Source organism: Cebidichthys violaceus, unplaced genomic scaffold (assembly GCF_023349555.1).
Source record: "Cebidichthys violaceus isolate CVI_PGR_0920_01 unplaced genomic scaffold, fCebVio1.0.p SCAF_1, whole genome shotgun sequence".
NCBI lineage: Eukaryota > Metazoa > Chordata > Actinopteri > Perciformes > Stichaeidae > Cebidichthys > Cebidichthys violaceus.
The window spans coordinates 19,071,490-19,092,382 of record NW_027176262.1 but is presented as its reverse complement, the minus strand read 5'-3'; the positions used below and the strand labels follow the sequence as shown (position 1 = coordinate 19,092,382).

The window sequence follows — 20,893 nt, the reverse complement described above, 5'->3', positions numbered from 1 at the left end:
CTTTATCATTCTTTACAGTGTTCTTGGTTGTTCTTGCCTTTATTTGGTGGCACTGTGTATGTTTCCTCTGTTTGATACATATTACATTTTGTTGAATAAAGTGTTGCACATTAACATTGTGCCTAATCCTTAACTGGCATTTAAAGTGGATTACTGTGCTCTCGAGTTTTGTGACAAGTTCTTTGAGTTTGTTTTTATTAGATAGCAGGCGTACACACTACTGTATGATGTCTTGCAGTGCCATCAGAGGAGGGATCAGCACAAATGTGTGCTGTGTGTACACCAGTGAAACACGATCTTGAGTAATTGTCAGGATAAGGTGAGGGATTGACCTCTGCCATGAACCATATTTTCTGAAACAACACACACTTGAGCTAGCTTTGAAATATCCTCTCCTCCAGGACTGGAGTGGCCCATGAGGAAGCTAGTCATCAACGTTTTAGTGTAACTAAACAAAGCCTGTGGTAATTTCATTAGCTTACTCTTACATTGTCAGCGAGCAGATAGCTGGTGGGTGCCCTGCTCTCCCAGACGCCCTCCCTCTGCTGGTCATGACATCACATGCCAGCAATGTGAAGCATGAGTTCATCTGGACAGGACCGGGATGTTCCCCACCAGCTCGCGAAGTAGGGCTTGTTCTGTATTTGAGGCACTGTTTCTTACTTCATAGAATCAACTCCTAATCCTTCTAGTCATTTATTAAAGCACTCAATAACTCAATTCAAAAAGTTCTCTTGTTTACTTTTGACTATTGGACCTCAAAGCAAATGTGGTCATTGTTATTCTAAGCGAGCCTCCAAGACTATTATGTGTGTATTCATGACTGATTCATGAAAAAATTCAACATATTCCTGTGGTATGTCATATTATTGCTGTTATTAAAAGCTCTTGTCACTATGTTTCACTAGGTTAAAAACTAACTTCACCTTACCAAACACATCTTTCTCTCCAAGTCTTTACGTCCCTCTATCTGTCCAGACATGGTGTGTTTGTGTCTTCGGTGTTGTGACAGCTCGGATCCTGCAGCGTTCAGCTTGCATTCCTTTCATCCCAGATTCCCCAGGGGTCGGCCCCACCTCTTCCAATCACTGCCCCAGTGTGAGGGAATCGGACAGATGCAGGATCTGGCAGATGGTGGGCACGTTCATGGTCAAATGACATCCATGTCATGCATACTGTACAGACTCCCTACAATCAGCACATAATGGCAGCAATGAATTGATTCTCATCAGAATTTCTGTTCGGTCCGGTAAGAAAAGTCAGGTTCTGGTGGAGAAAACTATGTCGACTTCCATGCCATCAGTGTCGGCGCTGCAGGGTAATTGAATTTGGATCAAAGACATTCATGTCTTTCAAAAAGGTCTAAAGGGCTGCTCAGTTTTTAGTAATAACAGAAACGCTTCCGGCGTTGACCTCCAATTCCCCCTTCCTCTCCCCCCTCTGCCCTAAAATATCCCCGCTTTGAAAAGCCCAAGTCATCATTGCCACTCGAGGTCGAACAAAAAAATTGTTCTGGAACAGTAAAAAGTCCAGAATTAACCTGAAACCTATTGCTCCTGCACATTTGAAGAAAGTGCTTGTTAAATGTAAAGATAAATATGTAAAAAAAAAACTTGTTTTTACTTTAACATTGGTTAAAAAAAAGCAAGTGGTGGCTTAACAAAAAAAATCATCAGATCCAATATTACATTACTCTGTTTAAGTACAAATAGGATGGGTGATGCAATTAATTAGTAAATGAAACATGACTAAATGTCATTCATCGCTTGAGATTCTTCAAACACAAGTTGTGGCTGGCCATTTATGGGCCATATGTTTGAGAAGCCTGTTCAACAATTTCCTCAAATAAAGTTGATTGACAGGAAAAAGTCTGGGTAATGGTTCCTTATTGCAGACAGAGATTTGAGATGCCTATAGGGTATATGAATGGCTTGATATTATGGTAAAGTATGTTGAATAGGTGATTTGAGACAAAAGTTTATATTTGTCATAACTGGTGAAAGTGTGCCCCCTTGTGTTTGAAATTTAGTAAATGAAAAAAAAGCTGCTTGTGCGTGCGCCTATCTATCACTGTCTTTGAAATGAAAAATGTAAGAAAAAAATGTGTATCACAGAAACATAGAAAGCAATAAATAATCTTTTTTTAATAATCTTTTTTTTTTCAGACAACCAGCAAATGATCTACATTTGAATATAGTCTCCATTGTTAATTAAAATATTTCTATTTACTTTCTGGTGCATATACCAAGTATAGTCTGATAACATTCACTTCCTCCTTCCAGATTTACGCAGGCGTCCGATACTGGAGGTGAACTGCAGAGCTGACCTCTCACACAGTGAGAGAAAACTGTTGATTTCTGTGTCTTTGTCGACTTCCTTTGAGGAGACAGATGTGGATGCAGAGGTCGAGTTACGGTGCTTCTCATGAGTTGTGCTTCCATTCTGGAGATGTAGGGAAGTCTGTGGAGAAACTGAGCAGGAATGGGCCCCATTGGCCTGATCGAGAGGCCCTGTGTGTCCCTCCTGATTCACCTTTCCAAGTCCCTCCAAGTGAGCCTGGAACGTAGAGGTCTGTTGTTCCAGGGTAATGAAACTCTCCTGCACCTTGTCAAACTGCAGAGAGAGAAGAGTTTTTAGTCCTGGTGGGTTTCTAAACCTATGGACAATGTTTGAGTTCATTGTACCTGCTCAATGTTGGACTGAAGCAACAGCTCTGGCCAGACTGACTCACTTTTGCTGCTCACACTGTTGCTTATTTGCGTGTGACGCCATGTTAACTCCTGTGGGACAGGGCAGAGGGGATTTCTGAGTGAAGACAGCAGAAAATATCAGAAGTTGACTTTTCTTGAGTGAGGAGAACTTTACCTGCACTAATTGTGTGCTTTCCTTCAGGTGAGCCTGGCAACACTGAAGTCTGTTCTTGTAGTGACCCAAGACTGCAAACAAAGTCTTTGCCAAAGACATAAGAGTATTACAAACAACACTCAATGCACAAGGAACATGTCAATGATTCATCGTTGTAGGCTTGTCTGTACTTTTATTTATTTTACTTTATACTTTTTTTCTTGCTTTCTTTTTTTCCCTGTAAGCCTTTTGAATCACCTCTGTGTAGGATGTGTTATATCAACAGCATATAGGCAAAACTTAACGTTACACTGGTACACTATAATACCAGTACTACACAACTGCGGACAGACCTTCACACATGCTTACCTCTGTGTCTGTCTGGGCAGAGGCCAGGTCTCCGTGGCCTCGGCTCCCCTCTTTAGTGAGAGTGACCCCAGTGTGGAGCTCCTCCAGCTGAGCCCAGAGGCCTTCTAGGTCCTCCAGCATGTCCTTCACAATGGCTTCAAAATCCCCCTGCACCTGGACGAGTCTACACAGTGAGCTCGACCTATCAGAAGAGAATGTGTGATATTAATCCAACAGAACAAAGTTTCCAAGAAAGCAAATGGCATGTACACTAGAGTTGAAACTTACCTCTGCTGCAGGTATGTGTGAATGAGCTTCACTTTCTCTATTAGTACAGAGTCTCGGCCCATATCCTCCAGCGTCGCCTCTGACCCAATATCAGCCTTTTCAAGTGTGTGACACACTGACTACAGTGAAAAAGAGAAGATTGAGAGTTTTGTGGGTTGGTTTGGTAGAGGTTCTTAAAACTTCCTCTGCAAAATATGTATCATGAGCCATCGAAAGTCATAACTTCAATTTATTTGCGTTTATAATGCTCACATAAAAATGTCAAGAGATGGGGACAGTGTGTTGGAATCTACTTGTTGAATTTTATATTCATTCTCCACTGACACATCTGTTCTACACATGCAACTGTCCAAAGAAATATTTTATGTGAAAATATTTATTTTCACATAAAATCGATAGTGATTCTGCAATAGTCATTTAAATAGTCATTTAAATAATACATTTTTGGAACATTCTAAAAAAAGAAAGAAAAGGAAACGGCTCCATCTCGTCAAAATAGTTTAAGTCTTACTAGTGGGTTTTTGAGATTGTAATGTTCATGGCACAAAAACGTAAGCCTGAGGCTGATGCAGGAGGCGAGGACAGGGTTCTTAACCCAGCATGACAGCACTTTTGTGAGCATTAAACTCACAAAGTTACCGCAGATTTTGGTCATTACTTTTTGAGATATTCTACCCATAAAAATGTTGACCTGCAGCTTAGATTAAAGAATATTAAACCAACAGGCTAACAGAATCACTGACACTGCTATCATAGAGCCACATTCATGGTAAGTGCTCAAATGCAAACAGGAAATACACAAGGAGACAAGTAATTATAATGTCTCTCCTCTGCCAATCTGGTTGATTCGGAGTGCAGAAGACAGCAGCAGTGTGTATTGCCCTGGGCTAGAATATCAGTGTATGCCTGAGAATAAGTTCTGAATTAATATCACCAACAAAGACTTCACACTGATCTACATGCAAAGAGCGAGTGAAAACACAGGAGATGACAGGTATTGCTGGAGGCTGCTGTGTGTGTGTGTGTGTGTGTGTGTGTGTGTGTGTGTGTGTGTGTGTGTGTGTGTGTGTGTGTGTGTGTGTGTGTGTGTGTGTGTGTGTGTGTGTGTGTGTGTGTGTGTGTGTGTGTGTGTGTGTGTGTGTGTGTGTGTGTGTGTGTGTGGTAGTTTGCTTCTTAAAGGTGGTTTCCTCCCTCTTACCTCCAGCCTGGAGAGGAGAGCTTTTATGTGGGGCACACTGGGGTCTAAAAGGGGCTCCTGGAGCACACACAGCAGCAGGCTGTCAGCCAGGGCAAGGGCCAGAGGAACGTCGTTGTCCAGGCTCCTCGACTGGAACCTCCTGGAGGAATAATATGTATCGGTAGGTTACTTTGGGTGCATTTAAATTAGAGGTTTTTCAAAAAAATATGGATATAGCAGATTTTAAAATGGACATCTGTAGAAGCTGTTTTATGCTGTGAGGGGTTGGCCAACTTGTGGTTCCCTTGGGGCAAGGAGATGCCTGATGCTTACAGTGTTCTAAGATAATATCTGGCCTATAAGGTCTTTTGTCCAAATTGTCTCTATATGTTGTAAAACATCCCCAAATAATGTATAATATAATGGAGGAATGGCTGTAAAATGAAGTCTCACCATAAATAGTGGTAATTCTTGTTTTCAGCAGCAACCTCCTGCTGCATCTTCAGTGGACACTCCCCCTTGAATTGAAGCAAACTCACCAAATAAACACACAAAGAAATTCAACAACAGAGTAAAATGAGATTCAGTTAATGCCGCTGCGCTCACCTGGTTCTGTTCTGGCCTCAGGCAGCACTTCAGGACATGGACACAACCTCCCAGAACCATCCACAGCAAACACACCAACAGGACCCTCCAGCACACATCCACCAGTAACAGAGAGGGGTGCACCGTCACCTCCATCTGGCAGACTGACCACACTACACCTACTGAAGCAAAACTATACCAGCCTTGTCTCAGTGTCCTCAGAGTCTGTAACCAAGATGTTTGCTGTGGCTGATGAACAGCTGGTGTTTGGTTTGAACTGCTGGAGTAATGGAGCAACAGAGAGATAGACAACAAACTGTTAAAAAGCAACTCAGAGAGTGAGAACTGCTTTATTGGAAATTAAAGGGAACACTATTAGTTGTTAAATGGGATAACCTGTCATGAAAATATAAATTTCAGACAGACATTTTGTTAGAATTAGTGAAGCTTTAAGGTCATTTCACTTTAGGATTCATATTGGATCTCATTTGGGAGGTATGGTCCCTAACACATCCCCTTAATTTGCATTAAAGTTAGATAAAACATTGTGTGGCACTTGCATGACTCAAGTCTTAGGCATGTTTTTTTATAGCAGCACATGACATGAGGTGGAAAGTTACAGATTTTTTTTGTTTTACTTTTCATACAGCTTGGTCAATCTTAGTATCCACATTGGAATTTGATATAAAGTTTTGAACAATACTCTGCCACACAACATGCATTTATAATGATGGACCAGCTGTTGCGTCCAGCTGAGTCACAGAGGTTTCTCCCTAAACCAGCAATGTACTGTAATTGATAGTCAGTTCAGTTCTTTTAGCTCATTACTAGTAGACGTGAACGCAAAGGTGTACCATGTTGACAGATGTCTCGCTAATGGAGCAGAAGAAAACATTTGCTGTCAACATACCTGAGCAGATTTCATTCAGACCTTCTCCCCTGTGGCAGCAGGTAAGCAGATTCCTGCCACTCAAAAGCTAGCAAAAGGTAAGACACACAGATCTACCTACCTCTGCCGTGTTTGCCTCCTCTCAGCTGGTTCTCCCCCCTCGTCCTCCTTTACCTCCTTCATCCATTTACTGCCCGGACTCCCTCCTTGTCCTGTACCCCCTCGACTTTTGGGGTGGCAAACTGTCAACCAAGTCATGGAAGCAACACAGACATGCTGTTTGAAAGTGCACCAGCGCAATTAGTTGGACACAATACACCTGCTTGGTATGTGATTACTTCAGCTTGGTGAACTGGTTCTACTGGACTATTTGTTGAATCTAGGCGGTGTTTTCTTTTTACGTTTTCTTACCTTCCATCGATGAAGGAATGTGTGAAACATACTCATCACAATTGTGTGGAGGACAAGCCCTGCTCCGCCCAGGTACACTGGGAGTCACCAAGCTATTATTAGGTCACACCATGTTAACAACTTGTTGGATCTGAATAGCATTAAAACCTTAATCAAAAGAGAGAGGTCCACAAATGGATGGGAGATCATTAACACTCACACATGATTAAGGTTGACACTTGTCTGTTCCGTTGTAATGTTTTAGTCAGTTTTAAAATGCTGTAAAACCTTAAAACCTGTTTTCTGTGGCCATGCTGCCATCTAGCAGTGAGAGCAAGAATAATATCCAGACAGATCAAGACCCCAATTCATCCGAAAATGAACCCGAACAGACAGTTCAACACCTTTATAATGGATTGAACAGAAAACACAGTGTGCAGATATAAAAGAATTTAATTTCTCAACACATAGACAAAAGGACAAAATTGCCACTGTACATGATCAAAGTCTCATAATATTCCTGCAATATTTTACATTGTACAAGTCTATAGACTAATATAAATTATGGGCACATTAACAGCATTTTACAAGAGCCTAGATTTTGTGTATTAACCGGTGTGGTCTTCAAGGGTAACTTAAAAGTACTTAATTAATGTAATACTATAAGTTCCAGCATTAGAGGCCTTGCTCATGAACACACAGTAGGCAGGTGATTGCTATCACAAGGTTTGAGCTATTCCTTCTGAATAACTTCCTCTTTTCTCACCATATTGGGATGGAAATATGAGACATGCTGAGTGGCAATATCCCCTTCTTTACCCGAAGACACTATGCTGTTCTTTAAGCACCAGCCCCAAATGAAGTACTTGCAATATTTTTTGTATTTAATAAACAGATTAATACAATGGAATAAGCCCTTATCTTTCTTAAACACTGTATGTGGACCTCCTCAGCTGTTCAGTTGCAAACATGTGATTCTGTCCTAATGTTTCTAATTGTAACACTTTAACTAGGAGAAATTAGGACAATCCACTACGTGAATAAAAATTGTCTGAGGCCTTCCTAAAGGAAATGAATGGACACATTTGAGGTCAGCAACAATAGGGCAACATACAACACAACAGATGGTGTTGGGCATAAACACAATGACCTGCTTGAAAGGCCTACCGGCAAACTGTTTTATACAGTATTTTTCAGTTCTGTATTTCTTTCCAGGACTGTATTATAAATACTATACTTTAGAAATTCCTGTAACTTTACAAATATGTAAAATGGGCACTCGAATATGTGTAAGGACTGAGCAATAAAATATTTCCACCACTTCAGTAGCTCACACAGTAAGGCTGTAAAACGTTTGTTTTTATGGTCCATACTTTCCAAATGTGTACAGGACCCTGTATTTAATATAATGTCAGTTTCAATGAAAATGTTTCCAGTGCTGTGTCTTTAAAGCAAGTTCATTTCAGTCTTTGTTTACATATTCTGTTAAAATCAAAACTTAACTTAACTCTCTTAACTTTACTTTCTCACAAAGTTCTGGCAGCTTGCAATTTAACAGCTCATTCATCATCTTACAGACACATAAAACTGTGCTGGTCATCAAGTCATCCCCATATTAGCGCCGTATGTATCCATGTGCGACTGTGTGTTTGTTCATTAATGAGCATACAAGCTGCTGAGGTATACATGCAGGATCAGTCCGTGGTTTGCAAAGTTCATCGTAGTACACTTCAGGGTTTTGTGATGTGAACTTCACTAGTGCCGCTGCCATTGGTGGTTGTGGTGATGATGTACTGCGTGGTGGCTTGCTGATTGGTCGGTTGCTGCTCCAGATGTTCCGCGTGGCCCTGGGTTGTACTCTGAGGACCAGTCTGTTTAGTCTCCAGTTCAGGCTGACTCTCTGAGATAACGTAGTGTGTCTGCAGGACAGGGATGAGAACGACTTAAGTTCCACAACTAAGGGTTCACTTGGTCCCATAAGCCACCATGTTCAATTCAGAATGTTTGCTCATTTCTCATTCTTTGCTGTCTGAGATGTAACACACATCTGGTAGCATACAAGTTTCTCAAAGATGTGTATGCAGAGTAGGATCTTCTATCACTGTATATTACGGTAACAAATATACGGTAACAAATATATATATATATATATATATATATATATATATATATATATATATATATATATATATATATATATATATATATATATATTACAATGTTCTGTAAATTCAGTTATGAATTTACAGTAAGTATATAGCAGAATATACAATTAAAGAAGCTTCTGATGCGCAGCAAACCATTTTCTTCCTCATAGATTCTTCAATCTAAGATAAATTTGCTGTTAAGTGACAAGTTCTTATGTGTTTAAATAGTCCCATGTAGGTCTTAGCTTAGGATCTTGTTGCTTTTTTTTTTTTTACTACATTTCCATGTAGCACGTATTGATATTTTGAAATTTGCATTAAAAAAAAAAACAAGAACTTTTGAGCTTTTGTCTGAACGAGTGACACCTGCAGTGTGAGCCTTGCCTATAAAAAACATGGGTGTAAATATATGAAATGGCATCACAGTGATTTCCTAAACCACAGCCAAATGTACTTGTCCCTTTAATCTAACAGGTATCAGACAGCACTCACTCACCGTTTTCACCTGGTTGCTGTTGACTCCAGATACAGGAGTGCTGGCCTCAGCTATCACATATTGCGTGTGAGGTAGAGCCATCATCTGGATCTCAGACGCTGCCACAGTAAAAAGTTGACGTATTAACTTGAGAGGCATTCTTACAGTATAGAGCCATTAAAACATACAGAGTCTGAGTGGATGATATGGGAGCATTCGTGCAACTCACAGTAGCCTCGATAGTTCCAGTTCCCGGGTATGTAGGCGTGCTGCACGGTCCCCTGCTGCTGCTGCTGCTGCTGCTGCTGCTGCTGCTGGGTGCTGCTGGTCTGCAGGGTGTGGCTCTGAGCTAATGTCACAGGGGTCAGCTGGGTGGGGCTCAGCTCCTGACTGGGCTGCTGGGAGGTGGGGCTTAGAGGCTGACCGGTGACCTAAAAGAGGGTGAAGAGATGCAATATTCTGTTTTCAAGTTTAACATTATGGGACCCACAACGTGTGTTATTATTAGAGTCAGAGGGTTGAGGATTTACCTGGCTGGCACCCTGTCCAGTGCCTGAGGCCTCGTTGACCTGGATGTGTTGTACCTGGATGGAGTGTTGGCTGTAGCCATGGGGGTCATGCAGCTGGCTCACATCTACTGTCGGATGCTGGGAATGTGGGGGGGAAGCCTGTGAAACACAGAATAAATGAGTATGTTCTTACATTTACCTCAATCCACCACAGAACAACCAACTTTGTGTGTATACAAGGCAGCTCCCAGATGTCAAAGTGTAGTACTGTGATTGTAGAGCAGGATATTGTTAAAATGCTGAGTCAGCCTTTCATGGGCAATTCAAAGTTTAAATTTAAAAAAAACAAATCTAGATCCTAGATCAGATCCCAGATCTTACCGGAGCCACCTGCACCACCTGCAGCTGAATGTGTTGTGGCTGAGATAGGTTGCCTCCTGCCTGAGACACTGGGATGTACTGGATCCTCTGGTAGTCTCCCTGAGCTGTGCGGTAGTCTGTGGTCAGTGTTTGAGAAAGCTCCGTCATGGCCTGAGTCAGCAAATCTGTGGTCTGTGGAGAAAATAAATCATAAAGTTCTAATATCGGGTGTTTATGAGTTGATCCCCTTTCTTTCGTTATTGATTCTGCTGCCGAGTCCAATTTTCTATAACATTAACATTTATTTACACTGTGTGGCTTTGTACTTTACTATCACCAATTTGTGTTTATGTAATACACATCTTCAGAAATCCACTGAGCGTTGGTGCTCAACATGTATGTTTGCTACTCTTTCTTACCACTACAGCCTCAGCTGTGGTGCCGTCCGCACTGATGACTGCAGGAGCACTGCTGATGACAGCTGTAGTCAGAGGAGCCTGGATGGTGTTGGCGAGTTGGGCAAACTCTGGATGCTTCTTCCTGATGTGCTGAACCATCTTAGTCTGAGATACAAGCAAAGAGAGTTATCAGCCGGGATCTGGAACTGTCCAAGATGCGGCATAGAAGTGTGAATGAGTCCACCTTTGTAGAAATATTTATAACATCTTTGACAGAGCTTCATACTAACCTTGCTGCTGTACTGTTTGGCACAGTGTGGGCAACAGACCGGTGCAGTGGCGATGGTGCCAGTCAGCTGTGTGTGTGTGCTCAACATGGGGTCTGGTTCACCAGGAGCAGCCGGACGCAACTTACGGATGCTGGGAGGAAGTTCTGCCCCAGGGTGGTTCTTCAGTATGTGTGCTTTCCTCTTACTGGCACTTTTATACACCTGCACAGAGAGCCATCAGATTGATTCATGGATATACTGAAGACTCAGGTTCAGAGTTTGAGGTGAAGTTTGCATGTTTGATTCAAGGCATGAACTTTAAATACATAAATGATTAAAAAAAAACACAATGACAAATCTTCTCCAGAAACTCAAAGTGCACATGACAGGATGGGGGAACAGACCTTGTCACAATACTGGCAGAAGTAGTCCCTGTTGGGCTTGATAATGGGCAGCGTGAGCTCAGGCACATCATCGATACGCATCTCTGGATGACGCTTGGACAAATGATTGACCTGTAACCAGAAAAATAAAGCAAAGTGTACTGGAACATCTCCAACTTCCTTATCAACAAACGAACAGCTTTCTGTGACTCGTTGCTCACCAGCATTCCTCTGCGTCTGAACCCCATCATGCACACTCTGCACTTGAACATGAAGCTCTCGAAGTCCGTGGTGGGCACCTTCAGTTTGAGGGTTTTGGAGCGATGGATCCGGTCTGCCTTCTTGGCCTCTCTGTCGGGATTGTGCATGCGCTGCATGTGCTCCCGCAGCTTATCTTTCCTCTTAATGTCACAGGAAATGAATTGTCACATAAGAACTGACATGTCTATTTACTACTTAATATTATCTTTCAATGCTCCATCTATTCCTATTACCTTGAATTGTTTGCCACATGTTGAGCACAGGAAGTCCTTGCGGTCAGAGTGGCGTAACATGTGCAAACGCAGCTTGTCCGGCCGGCAGAAGGCCTTTTCACAGTCTGGGCACTGGAAGATCTTCTCTGAATGGAAGCAGCGGATATGCTTCTTCACCTATGGAAGAGAACATTTTGTAGTCTGAAATCTGAGTAAATAAGTCAATTTACTATTTCAAAACCGAATGTTTCTTTGCTTAATTCTAACCAGCTGTATTGAAGAAGACTCAAAACTAGCGATTGAGACCATAAACTCATGTTTACAATGTTTACTGAGGTAATAAATCAAGTGAGCAGTAGAGTCATTTTATCACAGACTACTATACAATTGGACTTATTTTTACCCCCTGCTGGATATTGGATGGTATGTTTAAGGCTCTTCCACATTGACTTCACTTATCAGACCCTTTCAGAATAGCGCCTGGTTCTAACGAGTCAAAGAGACATTTATTACTAACCTGGATGAAGTCGGTAAATGTCTTCTTGCAGGTGGGACAGGTGAAGCAGCCGTTCACAGCATGCATCCCTACGTGGTCTTTGAGCAGGTCCAGCCTTTCAAAGGTTTCCGGGCATAAGAGACAAGAGTAGGAGCGGTTCTCCGTGTGCACCACCAGATGGTCCTCCAGGGCCGAGTCACTCATGAAGGTCTTGCTGCAAATGTGGCAGGAAAAAGCGTAGGCGTCCCGGCCGTGGACCCGCAGGTGCTGATCCAGCTTGTCTTTGTCCCGGAAGGCCTTTCCACAGTGGGTGCATTTAAAAGGACGAAAACTCTTCCTTATGAAAAGGTGCTGCAGCGCTGCATTCTGAGGTGGACAAAAGAGAGGGAGGAACTACTAGCAGGAAACCCCAACAGCGTTTACTGTCATTGATCTGCCCTGACATGGGATGAGGCTGATGGATGCAGTGGAGTGTGCAAGGTGGGGGAATATCCAGAAATATCACATGACTATTAACACCATGGGAAAATGACGAAAGGAATCTCTGAAGCAAATGTTTGGTTTTTTTCTGCCATCCTCCCGATCCTACCTACCTGCACATCCATCTTTGAGGGAAGCACGCATTGAGGAAGAGAGACACACTGTTGTAAAGCCAACATGGCCACTATGACACCAAATAACAAACATATCTAAAACACTGTTGCACTTTGCTGAACACAGCAGTCTTACCCGTATCCTCTTAGCACGGCGCATGTCCTGAGAGGTGAGGTGGCCGTCCGATTGGCTGCTCTGTGCTGGGTCCTCCTTCAGTGGAACAGGCACGTCCGTGTTGGAGAGCGGGCTGACGGACTCTGAAACCGGCTCCCCTGCAGAAGGGACAAGCTGTCCCTCTGCCTCAGTCCCAGGCGCTGCCTCCGACTCCATCTCCACCACCGTCAACCCGTTCTGAGCTCCGTCCACTCGCTCCTCCAGTGGCTTCTCTGTCAATTCCAGCATCTCCTGATTAAAAAAAGGAACGAAAGCTCCATCACAATTTCTCAGAGCCAATCAACCAATCGATTAATCAACACAGTGCGTATTACTGCGTCCCTTACTGTTGTCTTTTCCCCACCGGCGTCGACTGGTGGATCCAAACGTATAAATTTAGGCGGGCGTCCCGGTCTTCTTCCTGTGCCAAATCTCCTCCTGCCTCTTCCTCGACCCCGGCCTCTGGATCTGAGAGGGGAAAGAAACAGTGAATCTGGTCATTTAGGCTCTAATGTGATAGAAACAACAGAGAAAATGTAAAATAAGATGAGGAAAAGAGGTTTTACCTGGTAACAGAGTTTAACTTGTCATCATGCATGTTGAGATGTTGCTGCAGCTGTTCAGAGCTCACGAAGCGGCGGTTACACTCATAACAAGGCCAGTTCTTCTCTTGCTCCCGGAGCACTGAAGGAACAACAGAGAGTGAGGAGCAGGAACAACCACTACTACTGACCTCTCCTACTGTTGTAACAGTTTGTAATGGGACATGTCATCACAAAGGGTTCCTACAGCTCAAGGCAAGTTAGATTTAATACCTTTTTTAATGCCAATCGGAATTAAAGACCAACTTTACAATAACCAAAATTGAAGAAAAAAACAGAACAGCTACAGAGTATAGCCAATTTTATCTAACAGACAGTGCTCTGCTCTGAGCATTCTGGCCGAAAAACAATAGGAGTGTTGTAAGTTTGGTAAATAAGTAAAAGAAATAGATGGTGTTGATATTAAGTATTATGTGCAGCGACTCACCTTTTCTCTCTTCTTCTGTAACATTGTGGATCTTCTGGTTGACGAACTCTGCATATGATGCCGCATACCACACCTGCAGAGGGAAATATCATTAAAATCACAAATCAGTTATTTACTGGGACTGATTAACTCTCCTTTCAGCTCTGGCTTGTCTCTGCCACCCACCCAATTCACTCACTCAATAGCCTATTGAAAGGTATTCAATAGGCAATGTTTTATTATGAACATACAACTGAATTTCAATTTTCATATTTATTGATTCTTTAAATAACTTTTGTCTTTTTTTTTTTTAAATGGTGTGACTAATGTGAATTGTGGCAGGTAAGACTTTTAAAAAATCTGAATCAAGAAAAAGCCATCGGTGTATCTCTATATTACACAGTGTATGCACAACGCATCACACAAACTACACAGGACTGACCTTGAGCTCCTGTTTGGGTTGAATGTTCTTGATGGAGGTGTAGAAAATCTCTGAGCCGTACTGGTAGGCAACCAGGTTCTGCTCCAGGTGGTTCTGAGCAGGTCTCACAAACATCATCCAGTTACAGCTGTCTTCATCAGAAAGGTCCAACCACATGTCATCGGACTTCTCTCCATCTTTCTCTGCATCCAGCATGCACAGCTGAGCCAACAAGCAGAAACACAGACTACAGATCAGACATAGAGAGGGCATCCTTAGACTGCACATGCTTATACACACACAATGTTTCCCTCAGTTCTTACTCGCCCAGCACTTTCCTATAAAACGCTCTCATTCACAGAAATATATTTACTGTTTTTACAGTAAATATTATTACACTATTATTACTAATTCTGCCTTTTTTCTGTAAAGCAATCATTTCACAACTATGATTACTTTATTCCAAATGAGAAGTGGCACAAATACAGTTTGGATTTTGAAGTATCCCTATCAAATATCAGAATATCATATTTAACCAGAAGGGCAAATATACTTTTCTTAGTACAGAAAATAGCAGATGTACTTTCACATGAACATTTTACTCAGCTGCAGCTAAATACTAAAATGAAAACTACGCAACAACAGAGAGCTTAAAAGCAATCAAAGAGAAATCAGTCGTGCAGAGCGCCGGTTTACTTTGAGATGAATGTAGTGGTCCTGCAGTTCACTCTGTGAAATCAGGTGTCCCTCCACCGGACCAAACTGTGTGCGCTTTGGGATGCGTCTCTTGGAGAATACTCCGCCCAGGAAGCGGTCGATGTAGAGGACCAGAGGCAGACTGGCCCGGGCCTTGGACATCACAGGCCGGTTGGGGATGGGGTGCAGAGGGCCGTGCTTCAGGCACACAGAGGGGTTGGCATTATTACACTCGTCACACCCTGAGAAGCCACACAAACAAAAGATCAATAAGATACAATCACTACAACAGAGATATATATATATACACACACACACACATCAAATTAATGAGTACATTTGTTAGTCGTTTTTTGCTCTACTTTGTGTTTTTCTACATAAAAAGTGTCCACAGCCACTCAACATAACGTCTCTGATTCAAGGAGCTACGATCGTTTTCATTGTTCTGAATGAAATTTCAATTTGGCAGATTTGTGACTTGAAAATTATAACATCAGATTACATTGCTTATCAAGAAAAATCAAATGTTGTAGTACAGAACAAGACCAGTTGTAGTTGTTTTTTGCGTGTTATAATGTTCTATATTTTGACTGTGTTATGCGAGTCAGTGAGCCGAGTGTATTAAATAAACCATCACTTCCACAGTCATGACTCAACATCCTCTGTGTGTGCTCTACACGAGTGACTCCTGACGGAGCAGACGACTGCATTACGACTGTGGAGGACTTCACTCACAGAGGCTGTGAGGGTTGAACGACTGAGGCAGACGAGGTTCCCACTCATCCATCTCAGAATCTTCATCCTCATCTTCGTCAGAATCGTCCGTGGAGTCTGTGGCCCCGAGGGGACTGGTGGGGGGGTCCGTGATGTCAGCCATGGAGGGGAGCGAATTGGACACGGACAGCTGCTCCTGTGTGTGTGTGTGTGTATGTGTGTTTGATCATTTCACAGTTTCAATATTGCTCTGTTCATCTCTACGTGAGAAACGCTGACAAGTTCTCATCTCCAGGCTTCTTCACATGTAACAATGCAATCAAAATGTAAAAAAATTTAAATAAATGTGTCTTTGGATAGTTTTACACTACCGGAGAATATTTATTCATGATATTCTGTGCATGCAAAAACAAATTGTGGCTGTCTAGTCAAGACACATCCATCTACTGTTTGTTTCTGAGGGACTGACAGTGACATGATTCAAAACGTTAACCCGTGATATTTATGAAGATTTTATTTGTTCATCACATGCCGACGTCATGCCATATCCTCACCTGGGAAACTGGCTCCAGGATAGCTTGGGGAGCCTCTGCTACATTACTGAGAACATGCAGATTGGCAGCATTCATGTTCTGTCCACTGGGCAGCAAAACTGTGACCTGCAAATGAGAATACATCGCTTTAAGGTTTAAGGAAACCAGGTGGCACACAGCAACGACATGACACGACCTCGTAAACTCACCTGTTGCGTTGTACCATCCTGCTGAATGTAAGCCACTTGTGGCTGGTCAGCAAAAACAGTCTGAAAGAGAAGTTTAATACTGAGCTGTAATCTTGCAGGGCCGAGTGCATGCTAAGAAATATACATATTCATTCATGCATACTTGGCACATTTGAACCAGGACAGTGAAAATAAATGAAACTCTTGAGAGGGTTAATGCTTATTTTGGTAAAATGTGCCAAACATGCGGTCAAGAATGACAACACTATGTGCCATGCCCTCCTTGGAACAAAACACTGAACCCAACAATCCAACCCACCCATCAATACAAGCTGTTCTTCTGTCATCTACATGCTTAAAATATCAGTTACAAATATTCATGCTCTTACCTGAGTGCCATCTGCAGGGTGAATGTAAACCAGTGTGTGCTCTGCAGACTCTACAGAGGTATAGGAGTTCCCGTCTGCTGTATAAACCACCTGCTGCTGTCCCCGGTCCGCCTGATCGCCACTGTACACGATCTGGGCCACTGTGCCACCTTCAAAATGCACCTGCAGGAGACACAAAGGCCTTATTAACCCTCCCTTGACATAGTAGTGTTGAACAAATGATGGTGCATTCTTGTCCTCGTGTCCTTTCTGAGGGTAAGGAACCACAACTTGGAAAATCCCACTATATTCTATTAACTAAAGCTATATATGTGGATAGTGAATGTTGGGATACAGTAGAAACTCTGGGCAGTGGACAGAAGGATGCATCTGGTGAGTGTTTAACAGACTAGTTGTGAGACTTGTCCTCTGATGTTTCAAGTGTGCTGTATTCTTTTCTGCTGCTAATGGCTGGTTGAATAAAGCCCTACAGGGACGGTTCAGACCTGTGTGCCGTTGGCTGGATCGTTATCAGAAGTCTGACTCCACACAGACGATGGCTCCTGTTTGGTATCCATGGCAGCACGTTGCCAGGCCTATCGGCAACCACGTCACTGATCACTTCACTCTGGAGAGAGACGTCTGTAAACAGACAAGAGGACAGTCATCATAACAATAATAATAATAATAATAATAATAATGCTACATGGTGATCAATGTAAAACATGGATGCTTGATTTAGATATGTATTTCAGACTGCCAGGTGATGTATCAGCTTAATAATCATGACGCAACAATATGTGATTTTAAACAATGTGATGCAATGGAGCCTCTACTGTTACAGGTTCATCGGAGTCATATTATGCACGAGACACAGAAAAGCTGTTTGGCTGCAATAACGAGGCACTGCAGAAGCTTCTCTCTCAGCAAAGTGACACTGCATTTAACCCCACGTGCAATCTGCAGCACAGATTTTGGGTTCTCCAGACACAGTTATGCTCGGCTGACAGGACGTTCACGCCAAAATAAAGCAGCATGACACTCAGTGTTATGAGCGGTCACACAGGACTCTCAGCGGGGGTACGAGGAGAAACAAGGTTAACGTTTGCTCACGAGCCAGTCCGGGAAACGGTGTCTAAATACAGCCGCATGTCGGCACAAATACCACCGGGAAAAATCACCACTCTGTAAACTCATTCAGAAATCGTGTTGGTATATTCAATAAAAAAGCCAATCCCCCCTATTTTAACCCCGCAGGTTCTCAGTCCCAACTGGACCATACCACACAAACCAGCGCTTGAGAAACCCGGGCATTCACCGCACCGCTACATAAGCATTCCGGCCGTATAGTCCCAAAGTAAGGCCGACCTCAGAGCTACTCATCACTTCACAGACCCCAGCACCTGGACTGCATTCTGCGATGTTTCACACAGTTCGATTTCAAGCGGCAAAAGACCGAATTATTTGGGTACACCCACCCGTCCCCCATTTCTAGTTGAGCCCAGCCCTTCAAGACTACTGTGAACAAGGAAGACCGGGCTCCATTTTGGGTGGGACTAACAACAACAGTGATATCAGAAGAGACGCACAGAAAAAAACACACATTTTCTACCGGTTCAACTGCGCTAAAACATTCCGCTCATTTAATGTATATCAACAGAGAGACTAACGAGGAGTCGAGCTACACAAGTAGTCTTGAAGCAAATCCTAGTTTTGTTACATTTAGTGGAAAGCGTACAAGTTGTTCTTACCTCAGAATGGTAGCTGCAGAGACGGCTGCGTTGCATATATTAACATAATCTGCCTGGCAACGCCATGGAGCGCGGCTTCTGATTGGCGGTTTTTACTCAAGGGCTAAAACAATTCGGGATATTTTAAAATAAAACAGTATACAACAGTATGTATTGCTGTCTGTATTTAATAATATATAGTGAAGCGGTTAACGATGTTACTGCAAATGTGTGTATTAATCTTTAATATAGTTTAATGGTCTATTTAAGTTTAGCCAATCGGAAAAATGAAACACAAGTCGTCCAATGGAATTCAATCTGCAGTGGTGCAGGGATGACGTATTTTTGTAGGCCAACCAATAGAACCGATGGATATATCCGTTGGGCCAACTCCGGAAGTCAGCATGCACTCGTTCTCTTGACAAAAAGCCAACGGGATTTTTCGATTGGACGATGGATTATTGCAGAAGATAAACTCTGTGGCAAACTTTATGATACTTACACGTTTTGTTCAGCATGATAATCTACAAATTTGAACACCCATTTTACCATGTCTCAAGCGTGAATGCAATCGCTAAAAGTTAATGTCATGCTATAAACAAACATATTAAAAGGCTGTGGAGGAGAGCTGGTCGGCGTGACGACGTTTTGTAGTCTCATTTAGCGAACTGTTAGCAACTGTCTTTAGGACACGTAAACGTGTTATACTGTAGAACAAAATGTTTACGGCATCTAACCAAAACACACATTAAAAACACCCATGACCTACGAGACGAGGGAACTGGAAATGCAAAAATGCTAATTAATTTCTAGGTTTAAGGACTCATTCACTCCAATCACGTGTGTTTACTGCCCTCCGGTGGTCACAGAGAAGAACTGCAACATTAACTTCGTCAAGTATGCAACAATGCAGACATGACAGTAAACTTCCGGTTAATACTTTCAAAATGCAGTTACCAAACTGAAGTAATCTGAGTAAACTAGCACAAACGATCAAGTGATCGTATATCTTAATATGTATTATTTATGTTAATTTATATTCAAATGTGTCAATAAAGACAAACAATTGTGTTGGAACTAATTGCATTTGTATTAATATTGTACAGACATGATCTCAAACTGCCATATCCACTGAGAGCTGTAAAAATACAGTGACAAGTGAACAGAATGATCTAAAAATATATAAGTAAAAGCTATAGAACTAGACGTGATGTAATGATCATATATTGAAGCAACTGCCAACGTGTTTATTTATTGTGGTTTTAACTTAATGATCATTCTTAGTCAAATGATCATTCTTAGTAAACCATTTAGAAAAAATGAAACACAATGTTATTTGATCTACTGTTATATTTTATTATATTTTAGGGTAGCACTGTTAGCTTAAGCTAACGTTAATAATACTGTAAAACTATTTATTTTTAAATACAGTACATTCAAAAGTATTTTTTTCTGTACAAAAAGGTAGAGATCATAATATGTATAGTAGATATTCATGAATTGACGTTTGACCAAAATCTAAATCACGTGTGTTTACTGCCCTGTGGTGGTCACAGATGAAAACTGCAACATTAACTTCATCAAGTTAGCGTTGGTGCAGACATAAGTAAACTTCTGGTAAGTACTTTCAAAATACAGTTGCCAAACTCATTCATCAACATACACTGGTAAAAACGTTCATTAAGTGATCGTATATCTTCAAATTGATTATTTATGTTCATTTATATTCAGAAGTATCAATAAAGACAAATAATTATGTTGGAACGAATTCTATTAGTGTTAATATTGTGCAGATATTAAAGTATACTGCCATTTCCGCTGAGTACTTTCAAAATACAGTGACAAAACCAAAACAAGCGCTTAGAATCGTCACAAAACAATTAAAAACATAAATAAATAAACATCGGGATTTAATAATAATATATTGAAGCAGTGAGCGTTGCTGCCAACGGGTTTATTAATTGTGGTTATAACTTTTACTATAATTTTTTAGGACAGACAATCAGAAAAATTAAACCAAGGTTATTTGATCTATTGTCATATTGTATTCTACTAGTAATAGCACTGCTAGTTTGTGCTGACGTCTTCATGCTGTTACAATGTTTGTTTTTGTATACTGTATATCTAAAAGTCTTTTTTTCTGTAAAAAGGTAGAGATAAGCAAAGAGATTGACCGAAATCACGTGTGTTTACTGCCCTCTGGTGGTCACGGAGAATAACTGCAATATTAACTTCGTCAAGTTAGCGTTAGTGTAGACATGACAGTATACTTCTGGTGAACACCCTTAAAAATACAGCTGCTTGTTTATGTTCATTTGTATTCAGAGGTTTTTTGTACAGGCAATAAGAAAAATAAAATACAAGTTTTATTTATTGTATTCTACCTTATTGTATTCTACCTTATGTAACGTTACTTATAATGTAAAATGTAAAAAGTATTTTTTCTGTAAAACCATG

General features: G+C 41.7%; 2 protein-coding genes across 6 annotated transcripts; both read right to left on the bottom strand.

The window, feature by feature from the left end:
* Positions 1–2,180: 2,180 nt before the first annotated feature.
* On the bottom strand, positions 2,181–6,415 carry si:ch211-151h10.2 (uncharacterized protein LOC567699 homolog). 2 transcript variants are annotated; one of them, XM_068724875.1, is made up of 9 exons: positions 6,253–6,415; positions 5,264–5,522; positions 5,111–5,175; positions 4,679–4,817; positions 3,481–3,599; positions 3,214–3,394; positions 2,866–2,949; positions 2,685–2,780; positions 2,181–2,613 (listed from the first exon to the last, which is right to left on the bottom strand). In XM_068724875.1, the coding sequence occupies exons 1-9, from the start codon at positions 6,387–6,389 to the stop codon at positions 2,266–2,268; spliced, it is 1,428 nt and encodes a 475-aa protein (XP_068580976.1). In that variant the 5' UTR covers positions 6,390–6,415; the 3' UTR covers positions 2,181–2,265. The 2 variants fall into 2 exon arrangements, with proteins under 2 accessions (XP_068580976.1, XP_068580983.1); XM_068724882.1 differs by having other exon boundaries at positions 5,264–5,519.
* A 543-nt stretch (positions 6,416–6,958) lies between these two features.
* On the bottom strand, positions 6,959–18,482 carry prdm10 (PR domain containing 10). 4 transcript variants are annotated; one of them, XM_068713887.1, is made up of 23 exons: positions 18,458–18,482; positions 17,213–17,348; positions 16,728–16,889; positions 16,360–16,419; positions 16,172–16,276; positions 15,639–15,813; positions 14,904–15,145; positions 14,229–14,429; positions 13,808–13,880; positions 13,345–13,462; positions 13,126–13,246; positions 12,761–13,030; positions 12,053–12,397; positions 11,557–11,712; positions 11,284–11,463; positions 11,084–11,194; positions 10,701–10,901; positions 10,432–10,575; positions 10,034–10,204; positions 9,674–9,811; positions 9,373–9,574; positions 9,165–9,262; positions 6,959–8,440 (listed from the first exon to the last, which is right to left on the bottom strand). In XM_068713887.1, exons 2-23 carry the CDS (start codon positions 17,282–17,284, stop codon positions 8,252–8,254), a joined length of 3,534 nt encoding a protein of 1,177 aa, XP_068569988.1. In that variant the 5' UTR covers positions 17,285–17,348; positions 18,458–18,482; the 3' UTR covers positions 6,959–8,251. The 4 variants fall into 4 exon arrangements, with proteins under 4 accessions (XP_068569988.1, XP_068569980.1, XP_068569996.1 ...); XM_068713879.1 differs by lacking the exon at positions 18,458–18,482 and adding an exon at positions 18,185–18,243; XM_068713895.1 differs by lacking the exon at positions 18,458–18,482 and adding an exon at positions 17,820–18,174.
* Between the last annotated feature and the right edge of the window lie 2,411 nt (positions 18,483–20,893).